General features: G+C 52.2%; 1 protein-coding gene across 1 annotated transcript; it reads right to left on the bottom strand.

Annotated features, from left to right (window-relative positions):
• Positions 1-2750: 2750 nt before the first annotated feature.
• LOC127186237 (fos-related antigen 2-like) lies at positions 2751-10367 on the bottom strand. Its single transcript, XM_051142681.1, has 3 exons — positions 10048-10367; positions 6665-6772; positions 2751-4375 (listed from the first exon to the last, which is right to left on the bottom strand). Exons 1-3 carry the CDS (start codon positions 10318-10320, stop codon positions 3857-3859), a joined length of 900 nt encoding a protein of 299 aa, XP_050998638.1. The 5' UTR covers positions 10321-10367; the 3' UTR covers positions 2751-3856.
• Between the last annotated feature and the right edge of the window lie 4378 nt (positions 10368-14745).

Raw genomic sequence — 14745 nt, 5'->3', positions numbered from 1 at the left:
TGGAACAACACAAAGAAGATGTAAACATTTAAAATAAATAATAAAATAAATGTCAATCTCTTCTCCCCTTTCTCTTCCCATACCCCTCTGTCAAAATCTGACCCAGCTCCTCCTGATCGTGTCGTCAGCACTGGGCCAATACAGACATTTGGTGAGGCGTGGCCAAAACGCTAGATGCATGAGAAAATACCTACTTAACAGTGGCATGGTAGTTTTCCTAAAAAAAAAAAAAAAAAAAAGCTTCAGGAAGACACACGTGCACACGCGCACACACACACACACACACACACACACACGCACGCACGCACACACGCACGCCATGCGTGCGCACACACGCACCCACACAGGCACGCTGCAGGAAGACACAAGCGCGCACACACACACGCACACACACATACTCACACACACACACAGGCACGCTGCAGGAAGACACAAGCGCACACAAACACGCACACACGCCTCTGTCAATAAATAGTGAGATGCTGGCTTGAAGATGAACACCAAGATGAGTGAAGCAGAGTGCAGCAAGACCCCTTACTTAGGTGTTAGAAAGAAAGCCACACATACGACATATCTTATTGGTCCACAAATTCTATGAGAACTCAGGTTGCCCCTCAACCAGCTGAGGAGCACAGGCCAGGTGGGAAGAGTCTGGCTGGGAAGGAGCCTGGGGTGGCAGAGTCCTTGGGAACCTTGGGACTAAAGGTACTCCCCCTGGGATCTCTGAAGAAAGGCCTGCTCATCCCCATTACTTGGGGCCTTCTAGAAGGAGATGAACCCTTAGTCCCACCTTAAAAAAAGATAAATATAAAAGTGCCTCGCAGTGCCCCGCACACAGTAGGTGCTTATTCTTTTCCTCCCTAAAGAGGCCACATGGATGTTTGCTGAGGGAAGGACGCCACTGTGAAAGATAAATAGTGGCATCTCAAGGATCACTTTCAGTCTCTTAGGAAAATGGAAACAAATGAATCCAGATGCTTCAGACAGCCTATCTTGCTTCTACTTGCATGGTACATGGAAACAGAGAAGGTTCTCTGTCCCCAGAGCCGGATGGCTTTCAGATCTGACCACCATGGGCACACTCAGCCTAGGAAAGCAGCAGCCTGACTTCCCAAAAACCTCCCCCAGGGAACCAGCTGCTTGGGTGTTAGCTAGGCAACTTCCTGAGCCTTTCCTGGGCTCTACTCTCTTTCCTGTGCCCTAGCTGTCCCTAGCTAGCTAGCTAGCCAGAGGGAGGGCTGCTCCCACAGAAGCCTGGTGGCCATGAAGGCTGTGTTTCATGCTAGCTGATTGAGGAGTGCCTGCCCTATTACCAACCCAGAGCTGCTCACAGTCCAGCACAAGTCCAGGACAGCTGAGGACACACATGGGGGAGATACAGTGCCTTGCCTGAGCATGAAGCACCTCCCACCCGCCCCACCCCCACCGCAGCTGCTCCCTGAACTGGAAGCAGGGAGGAAGGACAGCAAGCCAGGTGCCTGATTCTGGAGCACAGGCCTATGTGTGAGTGACATGTATGTGACTGAACTTGGACAGCTGGACAGCGAGCCAAAAGGAAGTGAACTGAGGTTACAGTATAAAGCTTACGTATAAAGATTCAGCCCCTCACCCCCACCCCTCCCACACAAGAAATCTCTGTTTTTGGAAAAGCTAAGATGTCTTGTAGAACAAAGCAAGCAGGTCAGAAAGGAAAATGACCTCAGAAGTCCGGGTTAGCTGGCTGTGCTTTCTGGCACTGATGTCACCACAGCTTGAAATCTGAACTGAAAGCCAGACTTGGGGGGGGTCTTAGGAGTGTCCAACAGGGGACACCAAGTCACAGGCTTGTGACCTGGGTTAGGAGCCATGCTATACACAGAAAAGGGCTCTGGGAAATAAAAGAACAGAAAGCAGCTCCATTTCAGAAGTACCTATAGGCACGAGCAAGAGCGCGCTGGCTTGGCTTGAGATGTAAGCTTCCCAACGGAGATTACCCAGGGTATTTACCCAACTCCTCTACTCCTGTCTCCTGCCTCTAGGAGGACTCTGAGGCCAGGAATTCACCTGTTCAGTCTCCTCAGGCGCCCCCAGAGGCTCTGGGAGACCAGAATGGCAGCAGCGTTGGCACCAAGGCATAGGAGAAAGCTTATCCAAAGGGTCCGTTCTCCTTTTATCTCCCTTTCTACCTAGCTAACCCAGCTCCTTTCGGCTGGGCTGTGTGTGTTCTTCCCTTGTGGCTCCCATGTCCTGTGTGTTCTGTCTGCATGTAAGTGGGCTATGGGATTACATCATGGCCAGCACATAATGGACTTGGGGCTGAGAAGGGCTTAGGCGTATGACGTTATCCTTTGTCTCTCAAAAGCCAGGTCTTCACCATTGGGCTTGACTCAGATAACGTGGGTTTAGATGGGAGGACAAGGATCTAGGGCAGAAGTATTAGATACCAGTTCTGACCAGATCCCACTTCCCATACTACTTGTGTCAACACGTAGTGGGGAGAAAGGGATGGGAGGTGGGGGTGCGGGCAGGATTGTGCCCTTGCTGGAGGCCAGGACATCCATGAGAAGGATGGTACTTCTGGAGTGCAAAGGAACACATACGAGCCTTGATAGGAATAGCATCGATACCCCAAGCCCTAGCAAGACTGGCTGAGACAATGACTCTAGCTGGGTCAGTAGGTCACTCTGGAGTGGTCCAGGGGAGTATGAAAGGAAAATCACTCGATTCATCAGTGGCAGAGACCACTGAGAGCAGGGGGGAGGGGCTTCTTGCACCTCACTGACAGGAGAATAGCCAGGGGAGACTAGGCACCTGGGGCTGCCACCGCCAAAACCATCCCTTACCTCGGCTCCCTGTCCCCCCTCCATTCCAACACTCACTAGATATCCATGCGTTGTGTCACCTTGAGAGTTGGGGACTGGCAGGGCCCAGCAGGGCCTTGGAAGGATGTGTAGATCCTAGGAAGGGGTTGCCTCCCAGGTCTGGAGAGAAGGGTCCAGGGGCAGAATGGTGAGGCAGTAATTACGAGAGACGCCCAGCTCGAGACACCAGGTGAAGGGAAGCTCACCAGACAGCATGTGTCTTCGCTGGCACCAATCCCAGCTTGGTAATTAGGCATTTGGCAAACCCAACCTGTGCCCTGGTTGTCGCACTCACACCCTATCTTCTGGCCAAGCTGATCCTGAAAGAGATGGGCATCTCCGAGACTGAGGGGGGGAGCGGTCCTTGGCGCATCCCAGTGATGGCAGCATCGCCTGCAGAACTCAGGGAGCCCATTGTGGTCTGTCAGAGCAGTGCACTGGGGTGGGTAGGGAGGGAAGGTTCAATAATATTGCACTTTGACTGCCCCTTCAGGACACGTGTGCCCCAGTGGAAGGGTAATCTGCCTCCCCCAGCTCCAGAAATAAAAGCGTTTTAATATCTGGACCACCCAGATGAAATGTCATGGCAAATCTCATATAACTAACCCAGAGGGAGTGAAACTGATACTGAGGGAAGGAAGGGAAACCAAAAGGCAGTGCGCATGCTTGGCGGGCCAGGAAAGGACACCATCACTCCGGAGACAGCAACAAAAGACAGGAGCCATCCAGGCCGGCTCCAGGTGCCTCAGAAGCGGGAGAGATGTCTCAGTCACCAAACCAAGTTCTCTGCGGCTTCTTAAGAAAGAGGATTTGCTTGCAAAATGAATGAGGGAGGAGGGTGTCCCGGGGCTTCTAAGAGATCAACCAGTGCCTCACCGCTAAGTCCCATTGGGTCCCCAGAGCCAGGGCGCCCTTTTTGGCTCTCATGGCCCTGGAGTGCTTTAAAGGTGCTGGTCCCCCGGGAAGGGTGTGGCACTGACAAGGACTCCTCCAGACTTGGCCAGAGGAGCATGGGGTTACAGGGCCAGCAGTGTCGGGGAGTTCAAGGAGTCTGAAGACTGGTCCCCACTGCTACTGCTTCTGCGGTGAGCCTTGGAGCAGGACTCTGAGGGTGACGCAGGCGACTCCTGCTCCAGGACGCTGGGGTAGGTGAAGACAAGGTTTGAAGTGCCTGGAGTGATGGCAGGTGTGGAGGTCACCACGATGGGGGTGTGCAGAGGCTCCTCCCCATAGAAGCCACCCCCGGCGATGCTGATGGGTTTTATGACAGAGCGCTGGGTCTTGTCCATCCCCGCTGAGGAAGAGGGGCTGTCCTCTTCAAGAGGCTCCTGCTTCACCACCACAGGGCCCACGGCACTGCCTGTACCACGTAAGGACTGCAGCCCGGAGGTCGGGGGTGATCGGCGCTCCTCGGGGCTGATTTTGCACACAGGGCCATGGGCCACCAACATAAACTCGAGTTTTTCCTTCTCCTTCTGTAGCTCAGCAATCTCTTTCTGCAGACCAGACTTCTCCTCCTCCAGCTCCTCTGTCTCCTAAGAGGGGAAAGAAGAGTGTGAGGGACAAAAGCCTACAGGCTGGCCAGAGGGACGGTCCCTATCCAAGCATGAAAGGGAGATCTGCAGTGTCCTCAGGAGACCTACCATAAGCGTCTCGCACACCTGGCCAGAGAGTAAACTGGGTGTGAGTCACATGGTGCCTTTCAGTTCTTTATTTCTGAGGGAGGAGCTTGTAGGGCAGGTGAATTAACATCTGGAGGCTGTAATTGAGCACTTACTCCACGCCTGTCGCGACGTTATGTATTTCACAGATTAGCTCACTCAAACCACCCGCCCCCCCCAGAAGTTTCTAAAGCAGACGTTATCATCAACCCATCTTGAAGGTGAGGAAGCCAAGGTTCAGAGAGGTTTGGTCATTGGCTCAAAGTCATAGAGCTAGCAGAGGGTTATCCAGACTCAAATCCCAATGCATCTGACTCCAGAGCCTACATGCCGCTACATTCTACCCTCATGGCGCCAGTACGGCCTTTGAGTCTCCCAACAGGTTGGAGCAGGATCTTCACAGAGAAGAGGACACTCTACTCAACTCCTCGTCCACCATTTCAGCCCACCTGTGGACTCAGGTCCTGAGCTAGAGGCTGCATGAGAGAAGACCCTCATGGACAGTCCCTCTATCCCCAGCACTGGAATGGACAGTGCTTGGCTTGTAATAGCCACCAGCCAATCCTTGCTGGATCATCTTCTGTCTTTTACTTTAGTTTCTGAAGCCATGTCCCTAAAGCAGAGACCCTGCCCTCCCCCCGCCCCACCCCCGCAAGGAACACATTTAGTTCCACCGTGTGCCCAATAGAGGGACACCTGACTGCCTGTGAGAGCCTGTGGGGGATGCGAAGATTGCCAGAGGAAACCTCAACCCCCCTCCTTCACACAAAGCCAGAGCAGCCACCAGTGCCTGTGGCCTGGAATGGCTGGGGAGAGAGAAGGTGTGCGTCACCAGCCCCCCCCCCCCCCCCGACGATTTCTCTAACACAGATTCCCATTCACAAACGCAGAGATACAGGCAAGAACTTCATTAAGCACACGGTACGGTATATTCCGGAGTGAGAAAAAAAAAGTTTCCATCTGTCTCAAGGGTCTGATGAACGTCAGAGGCTTCCTGTGGAGGATGTGGCTCAGGGGCCTGGGTAGCTGGGTCAGGGTGTGGGGGAGGTGGAGAAGGAGGTGTGAGGCTTCTGGGAAAAGAGGAGGAAAGTAGGGAGGACTCAGAGGAAGAACTGTTCTGGGCTGGTGGCGAGGGATGAACTCCGGGAACAGGGGAAGGTACAGGCTCCTTGAAATGTGGTAAGGGAACGGTTAGCAGTTGAGGCTTCTGCTGAGGGAGCTGATTCCTCCCTGACCTGCCTCAACTGGGACGGAAGAACTTCAACCCTGACCCCCCCCCCCACGCTGACGGCCCCACAGACCACAGGGATCATGGGCTGCACTAAGTACATACTCTAGTGAACACGACCAGAAGTTGGGGCTGAGGCCAGAAAGAGAGCTTAAAGCAGCTAAACTGTACCTGGAAGGATTAAATAAAGTCTAAATCTCTCTACTAGCCAGATGACACCCTCTTGGCTCACGTCCTCTCTGAGCCTGCTGTATCCCGGAGTCAGCACTGGCTTGGGACCCGCCTCTCCAGAGGCTCATCCGTCCCTTTAGGGCCAGACACACAGAAGAAGGGAATTGCGTGACATTGGTCAGGTCAAGCTGAGCAGAGGGAGGGGCAGGAGCATGGGAGAGTGACTCACAAAGACAAAGCAAAGCTCTAGGCTCACCCACCTGCCAATGAAGGAGAGGGCTCTCCAAGCTCCAAGAAAATATAACTCAACTGACATGTGACCCATGCGCAAGAGGATGCTTGCTCCCACCCCACTCAAACTAGGGTGCTTCAGCCAGGCTGGGCCACCTTGGGGACAACTGGAAGCCTGAGAAGGGCTGTAGAGAGGCAAATGTTGATGATGTGCTGCCCCTAGCTCACCGGAAGTGTCAACCCTTATACAGAAGCCACAGTGGGTCTGAGGGCAGAGCGCGCTCAGGTACTGACTGACTGAGGAAACATACTGACCTGGAAAGGTGGTCTACTCCTTTCCAGACTCACACCGATGGCAAAGGTCAATTCTCATCTGTTCGCTTATCCAGTCTCCCCCGCCACACCCTCTCATCTAGCATACTGTGGACCCATGAGCTTGAAAGAATGTTTTATCTCCCAGCCCACCCAGAGCGACGACACACACACACACACACACACACACACACACACACACACACACACAGGCTCCTCACCGCCTGCAGCTTCTCCGTCAGCTCACGGCGACGGTTCCGACACTTGGCAGCAGCCAGCTTGTTTCTCTCCCTCCGGATCCGGCGCTTCTCCTCCTCTTCAGGAGACAGCTATAGAGGCCAAGGTCAAGCATCATGATCAGAAATGGGGGGTGAGGGTAGGGGGTGGGTTGGGGGGGGGGGGGGATGGTTTGCAGCATTTTTAGAAAGCTGTGCTTTACTGAATGCAACCCGCCCATTTAGAACTTCAGAGGGGAGGGGAGAGGAGTTTTAGTGAGGTTCAGAGGTCCTGGGAGCATGAGGTCACTACTGTGTGGCTGCCTGGAGGGGGCCTGAATCTGCCGAGGGAGGCCATGTTGTATGTTTAAAGGGATAGCCTACCACAAATGGGTGGGGGATTCAGTGGCCCAAACCAGGGCAGGATTTGTCTGCCTGTCAACTCTGATTCCGAAGCAGAGCCAGAGAAGAGTCCCCTCTAGCCAGGCAGGCCTGGCCTCATCCTGTTGTAGCAGCTTCCTCTAAAGCTAGCTAAGGACCACTCCCACCCCTTGCCTTTTCTACAAAGTCTCATCACCCACCCACCCGTGGAGGGGGGCATGACCTGATTCCTGTGACCAGTGGGAGGATCTAGCTCTAGTCCCAACTCCCTCTGTCAACCCGAGTGCCAGTTTCTTACGGGTGTCCCTGAGGACTCCTTGGGAGCCTGCCACAGTGCTAGGCTGGGCAAGAGAAAAGCAGCAGCCCAGGTACGAAGGTGTCCACTGGGAGCTGGGCGTGGTGGCGCATGCCTGTAATCCCAGCACTCGGAAAGCAGAGGCAGGTGGATCGCTGTGAGTTCGAGGCCAGCCTGGTCTACAAAGCAAGTCCAGGACAACCAAGGCTACACAGAGAAACCCTGTCTCAAAAAAAAAAAAAGTCACCCTTTCTGCTCATTTGACAGTGACCTTCTATGTGACAAATGACTCAAGAAGTTGGGGCTGATCCGTGAACCACAGGCAGAGCCCCTGCTGAGAGACCAGAAACTGGCTCCTGCCTGTAAACTGGTCAGAGACACACTACCAAGGAGAGGGTCAGGGTCAAAGCACAGCACAGGATAAGGGAGGACCTTCACAGTCAGCAAGACCTTCCTGTCAGCTACCAGACACTGATACACACCTACTGTGTGCCCATGCTCTGCTAGGACCTTCAAGGGACACCTGGGGGCAAAAAAAAACCTGACGCTATCCCATAGAGGAATGCTATCTAACTACAGAGAAACAAGCTATGTGTGCTGGTTGGGCCCAGAGCAGTTTCCCCAGCATGCTCTTCTTCCCTGGCAGTCTGTGGCTGTGATGTCATAAGCAGCAAAGAAAAGCATCAAAGAGGACAAGGCCATCTCATCCACACAGAGATGACCTCACAGGAGGTCAAAGGCCAGTCGGCTAAGACCTGAACACTTGTTGTCCCCAAATCTGTCTTGGTCCAAGCCTTGCAAGGTAGTTAACCAAGAAAGCCTGTTGCAGTCCTGGGTTAAGGTCTGTTCACAGCCCTGGACTCCACTGAAGGCCCAGCGTCTCCCCACCCCCTTCCATCCCTGCCACAGCCTTTACAGCCAAAGGAGAGAAAAAAATTAAATTAAAAATGCTAAGCTTGGTCCACAACAGGCCTTCCTCCCACCTCAGTCACATTTAGCCTTAGCCGTCTCTGCCTGTCTGTCTGGGGAGGTGTGGGGCAACTCTGGGTACTGCCGACATAGGAAATGCTCTGGGGTGGTGAGATCAACGTGGTTACAGCTTGAGTGTTGTTAACATCACCAGGGACCCACCCACAAGCCACACACGCCCTCCCCTCCCTTCTCCTCAGTCCCCACCCTGGGCTCACTGGAGCCTCCAGGGCAGGCTCTGGAGGCCATGAGGCACCAACTTGACTCTGGGACAAGCCTTAGGGTGAAATGGAGGTGGGGGGTGGGGAACGACACACATGACAAACCGCAGATAAGACCTTAGGGCCACGAACCCAAGAGTCAAGGTTCTAGAATGTGGCTGCCACAAGAAATAGTGTGGTATGGCCCTGTGACTGGCTCTCTCCTTCCCTACCACAAAAGGAAGGATGTCTCCAGACAGCTAGCTGGTCTTGAAGCACACCTAGTCACGTGGCACCAAAAGTATCCAACTAAAGGTCAGAGTGGTGGGTCCCACTCCCTGCTTCTACCTCGGTCCCACTCCGGACAAGGCCTCTTCTTTCTAGGCCTCAGTTTCTTTATTTATGAGCTGGGTTCAGGAGGGGAAGTTAGAAACACAGTCCTCATAGCCCATTCTAGATGTAAACTTCTGAATGCAGTGAGAGGTAGATACAGCAGAGAGAGGACGAGGGAGACACCACGCTGCCGTGTCCTGCCAGCCCACAGGAGCACAGCTGTTCCTCAGCATCATCTATATCTGGGGACAATCTGCCTGTCACTGCCTATGATGCTGTGACCCAGTGACTATGGGTTCAGCACAGAAAACACAATTGCCAAGGACAGTGCAGTCACTGCCACAATACCTGTAGCTGTGACTGTAGGAAGCTCCCAGAAGGGGCCCGCAGCTTCTCATGCCCATGCAACTGAACTGCAGTGTCTACTACACATAGCTCCCGAGGGCCCTGCACTGGGGCCCAGTGTTGACATGTAGGGCCTACTGGACCTATCATTACCAGCAGCGGCCATGTTTAAAGTTACATGGCGGACCCTGGGGACCCTGGAGTAGAAACAGACAGTGAAGGCTTCCACGGTTAACAGGAAGGCATCACCAGATTCCCATTTTAAAAGGAGAGGGCACTGCTAAAAGGTTCCCCTTCCCTGGGTCCACAGTGGCATGGCCTTGTGGAAGAGCACTGTGCGTGGAGTCCAGGCAAGCAGCCCGCGTCTTGGGTGTGTTGTCTGTGATGGGAGACAGATGAGGCCCTTTGAAGGCCTGCATCCCTTCCTTTCAGTCAGTTCTTTCTCAAAGCTGAACCTCGTGGGGAGGGGAAACAAGCAAAACCTGATGTGTGACCTCTATCTTCCCCCATAACTGAACAGACTCCTTGGGGTGGGGGGTGGGGGTGGGGCGCCCAGGTCACTATATACTCCTGGAATGTACATTCCAGGAACCAGAAAAGGGCTGCAGCTTTGATCTAAAGGCCTGAGACACTAAGGAAGAGCGCAAAGCCACGTGAGTACTCACCCGGTGGCTCCCCACTAAGGCCCAGGGCAGGGTACTATGATAGGAGGTCATGACAATTTCTATTCTTTGATACTTTACACCAACAAGGCATTTCCCCCATTTAAGATCTCCCTCAAGCAGCCGTACAAGTTTGTGTTCCCGAACCCCTCCTTCCCCCCAGCCACCCACCCACGTAGCTCTTCTCCGCTAGCTAGAGCATACCTGCTCATCTCTCCTCCTGCGCCCCACGGTGGTACCAATGGTCTTGATCACGCCGGGTCTGGGGAGAGCCATGTGCCCAGGGACCGAAGCCAGGCCTGGCAGGGGGCTGTAGGGATGTGAGCGCGGATAAGGGGTAGACATGGAGGTAATCACTGTGGGCTGAACCATCCACTGCAGGTCCTGGCTGGTGGTGATGGCGTTGATGGTGGGGATGAAGGCGCTGCCCGAGCCAGGCATATCTAGCCGGAACTTCTGGAACAAGGAGAAGGACATGACACTGAGCCACGGCCAAACACTATAGGCTTCCAGGGTAAGGTATGGTGATGAGGCCCGGTCCCAGGTGGGCTTCGTTAGAAAAGTCCCACATAGCCAAAACTCAGCAAACCCTCTCCATCCCTGGGCTATGTGCCAGATCTGTTCCTGCCTGGAGTCCCGAAGACTCCATCATCAGGTGCCCAGGGAGGATGTAGCCGTATCCCAAAAGACTTCCAGGACACATTCCAGGCTGAGCTACTCACATTCACCCTGCAGCCCTCCAGGGCACATATCTGGAGGATGTTTCACCTTGGCCTTCTGGGCCTCTGAGTCACCTACCAATTATTCCCCAGGGTACTGGCTCAGGACATGTTTTCTTGGAGATTTACACACCGGTAGATCAAGAGAGCTCACTCCAAGTATACTGTGTCTGCTTTTGTCACTTTCCAAGGAAGTTCATGACGGGCCTGCAAGCCTACGAGATTGAGGTCAAGCTGAGAAGGGGTGAATCCTCACCTCTCTGTTTACTGGGGTGTCTACTATCAGGGCATGGGATTAAAGCCCATGAGTCTGACTTCCTCGAACCTTCTCCTTCCCCTTCACTGGCAATCTGCTTGGGGAAGACATCATGTGTCCATCTCTACCATGGACACATCAGTCTACCCGAGCTCACAGATGTGCCTGTGGGAACACACTGGTGCTGCCAGCTCAGAGGTCTTCCTTTGTCTCTTAACTTATGTCAGGGCCATGTTGCAGAGTTCTGCAAGCTGAGGGAAGCCTTCTATTTAAAAATCCAACAAGATGGAGCATCAAAGTACAATAGATCAGCCCCCTCCATTCCACCCCCCAGCTACTCCGTTACTGTTGCGTTAAGGTCAGAGCCTGGGCCCTACTAGCCCAAACTAGTTAGGCTCTGTGCCCATGCCCCATAGGCCAATTAAACAGTAATAGAGGAAAGTAAAAAGAATGGAAAAAAGAAAGATTTAGTCAATGTGACCAAAATAAGAAAAAGAACAAAGAGGCCCAGTGATTCCCCAAGTCTGTCTTTGGGACCAGGACATAAGTTGATGTTTATATAGAGGACGAAAGGCATGCAATAGCTGGTAGCCCTGCCCTGTCCATCAGCACCATCTCCAGTCCCTCCCGTGAGGTGTTCTGATGGGCTATCACAGGCTCACACTGTGTGAAGACCCTTCCTGTGAGGTGTTCTGATGGGCTATCACAGGCTCACACTGTGTGACGACTCTTCCTATGAGCTGACATCCTTTTCCTTCTCTCAGCACGAGATTCCTGGGGCAGACCTAGTTTTCTTGGGGAACCAACTGTTTCGACAGTCTGATAGCCAAACTGAGGGGCACACGTGTCTCTGTTTACAAACAGCTTCCCTACTGCCAACGATGGATCCCGCTGGTCTCGACTCTTCTCCAGGAGAGCTCCTGAAAGGAGAGGGGCAAAGGGGGAAGCCCATGCATTTCCGGCATGTCAGGAGAAGGCGCTGCATGGACCCAGGCAAAAGCCCACCCTCAGACAACCTGTGTCTACAAGACACCTCGTAACCTTACCCCCTCATCTCACAGGTAAGATGACATCAGCCATAATAGCTAGCAGCACTTCCAGAATGACCAACACAGTGTAATGTCTTGCTAGATTACCCAATAATTCTTCCTCTGAGGAAGATATGTTATCTTCATCTTAAAGTCTGAGAGCGGGGTGGGGGGGGGGGGGGGGGGGGTGTCAAACCCACTAACCCAAGGCCTTATTGCTGAAAAATAGTGACATCAGAATTTAAACTAGTTCAGTATGCCCAAGACAGGAACCTCTCAACCTGGAGCCACAAAGCCCAGTCCCAAGTGCAGGAGTCCATCCTGTGCTAAGGGTCCCTTCAGGCTTTCCTCTCACCAAGGAGGTCCCACAGATAAATTCCATTCAAAAGGAAATCCTGATATCATTAGCTCAGGAGCTACAGTGGCCCCACTTGGTCTAGTCAGATAACACCACAGGTCCAGGCATGAAAATAAAGTGAAGCCTACAGACACCCCCGACTCCCATACCTGACAGAGCTGAGAAACCGACTCTTCCTCATTTGCCATCCTGCCACCCACCTGACTCCAGTCTTTGTGGGAAAGAACATGACTGCTTCATTTCCTGACTGTCTCAGTGCATGAAAGCTTCCTGGTGCAATGGATTCTGGGATTTTTATCAGGGAGGTTGCCCAGCACAATGGCTTTTGGTCAGTCTAGACAGTTTCAGAGTTATACCACTGAAGGCAAAGGTAAGTAGGGTTGTTTTTTTTTGAACCAAGAGTTGACCAAAAACAAATTGGTATGCCAGACTTGGTGGTTCAAGATTATAAATCTTAGGAGGTTAAAGCAGAAGAATGAGAAAAAAAATCCAGGTCTGCCTAAGCTACAAAATGAGTTCAAGGCCAGCCTGGGCAACTTAGTGAGACTCTGACTCAAATATATATATATAAAAAAAATAGATCACTTACACAAGGCCCTAGGTTCCATCCTAGTACTATGAGAGGGAGGGAGAGAGGGAGTGTGTACACAAGGTTAGAATTTCTTGAAGTGGGGAAGGTAAGTGAGTGGAGTTGGGCTATGAGAAGGTGGGGGTGTGCTGTGAGCAGTGGATGCAGCTCTAAGATCCAGACAGTGAGTGATCTTTCTTGGGAGCGACTAGAGGAGGAGGCTTAGGGTGTGCTCTGCCCTGAGCCAGTCACCAGGACTCAATCTGGGACAAAAGAGAGAGAGAGAGAGCACATTGATTCTGAACTTCCTACATTGTTACAGGGATTAAACCCACAGCTAGTGTAATCACAGGCTGCACAACATTTAAGTGATTCTCAACCCTGGCTAAGAATATTCTGAGGCACTTGTTAAAAAAAAAAAAAAAAAAAGAAAGAAAGAAAGAACGAAAGAAAGAAAGAAAGAAATCACCGATGAGAAAGAAAACCACCAACATTGGAGCATCATCATTAGAGTCTAAAATAATTGGTTAGGGGTGGAGTTCTATTACAGGTACTTTTCAAACTCCAAGGAGATTCTATTATAATATGCAACCAGGGCAGAAAAACACTGCCCCAAACAAATGGAAGGCACTACAAATGGTCACCATCACCACCACCGCCGCCATCAGCAACATCACGTCACCTTCATAATGTAAGTCTGTGTACACTGTACAGTCTAGCTCTTGGAGAATTGCCAGCTTCCTAGTTTTGGAAGCGCCCAACTTTGAATTCTATTTCTCTCCCCCAAGACAGGTCCTCAGATAGAAGGGGCACCCAGTGCAATGGCCTCATAGGGCTGTCTCCCCCATGGAGGTTGGGGGGAAAATGCCTGCTTTCTTTTCAGGAAAGCATTTAAGAATCCACTCCTTCCAAAGAACAACAGTGTGCCTGTTTTAGGCTTGGGGAAGGAAGCAAAAGCCCAAAGCTGGCTGGAAACTAAGATTCCTCGGGGATGGGCAGGTGCCTCCCAGCTCCTCTCAGGCCCTCAAGTCCACACACACTGCTTCCTGGTAGACAGCAGCCAGATTTCGTGCCGGCATGGCTTGGTCTAGACAAAACAAGGCAGCAATAAAAACAAGGCGGGAGGTAATGACTGCCTCTGAGTCGCATGTACACCTCGTTTCAGACAGAGGTAAAGCCATCTGGATAACACGCTGGCTCCAAACTGCAAGAAAAACAATGTCCTGTCCCCAGAGGGGACACGGGCCCGATAAAGAAGGCTTTTGTCTCCAAAGGAGTCTCTTGGAGAGACACACAAACGTTTCAATTAGATGGGGCAGATGGGTCTTGTCTCAACTCCAAACATGTTATTCAGAAAGTGACACTGGGATAAGAGAGGAGAGATGAGGGTAGCAGGCTGTGGTCTCAGAAGTTAGCCTGACCTCTTCTCCTATGCTAATAGACCAAGAATGACCCAAACATCCTGTAAAGGCACCACCAAGACATGACTCCAGTGAAGGCATTCACACTGAATAAAGAAACCAAGACAGCATCAGGTCAATGCTGTGACTGACAGGATGGATGGAGGAAGTGACCAGGGACCAGGTTCTCTTGGGGGCTCCATAAGCTCCTGGAAAGCCTTCCGGTAGGGACAGGACAGAAGCTGCTGGTGAGTATATGGCATTCCAGCCTGGCAGAGCTGCCAAGTACTTTAAAAAAAATTTTGTGTTTCCCTGTCAACTTTTGGGTGAATGCCTATAAAAGGACAAAAGGCCCCCACAGACCTCCCAGAGCCAAATCTGGCAAACTCTGTTCTAAGGAGCTACACAGCAAATACTTTAAAGCTTTCTGGGCCTTACCATCTTGTGTTGCAACTCTACTCCCACTAGCAGAGGAGCGCCCATAGAGAACCTGTGAGCAAGTGGGCAACCCCAGGCCCCAATAAGCTTCACTTACAAACACAATTTGGTCTCTTAGGCTCCAGTTGGAGAGAA

The sequence above is a fragment of the Acomys russatus genome, unplaced genomic scaffold (assembly GCF_903995435.1).
Source record: "Acomys russatus unplaced genomic scaffold, mAcoRus1.1, whole genome shotgun sequence".
In the NCBI taxonomy this organism is placed as follows: Eukaryota; Metazoa; Chordata; class Mammalia; order Rodentia; family Muridae; genus Acomys; species Acomys russatus.
Note: the sequence above shows the minus strand (reverse complement) of the source record. Positions and strands in the feature narration are given on the sequence as shown.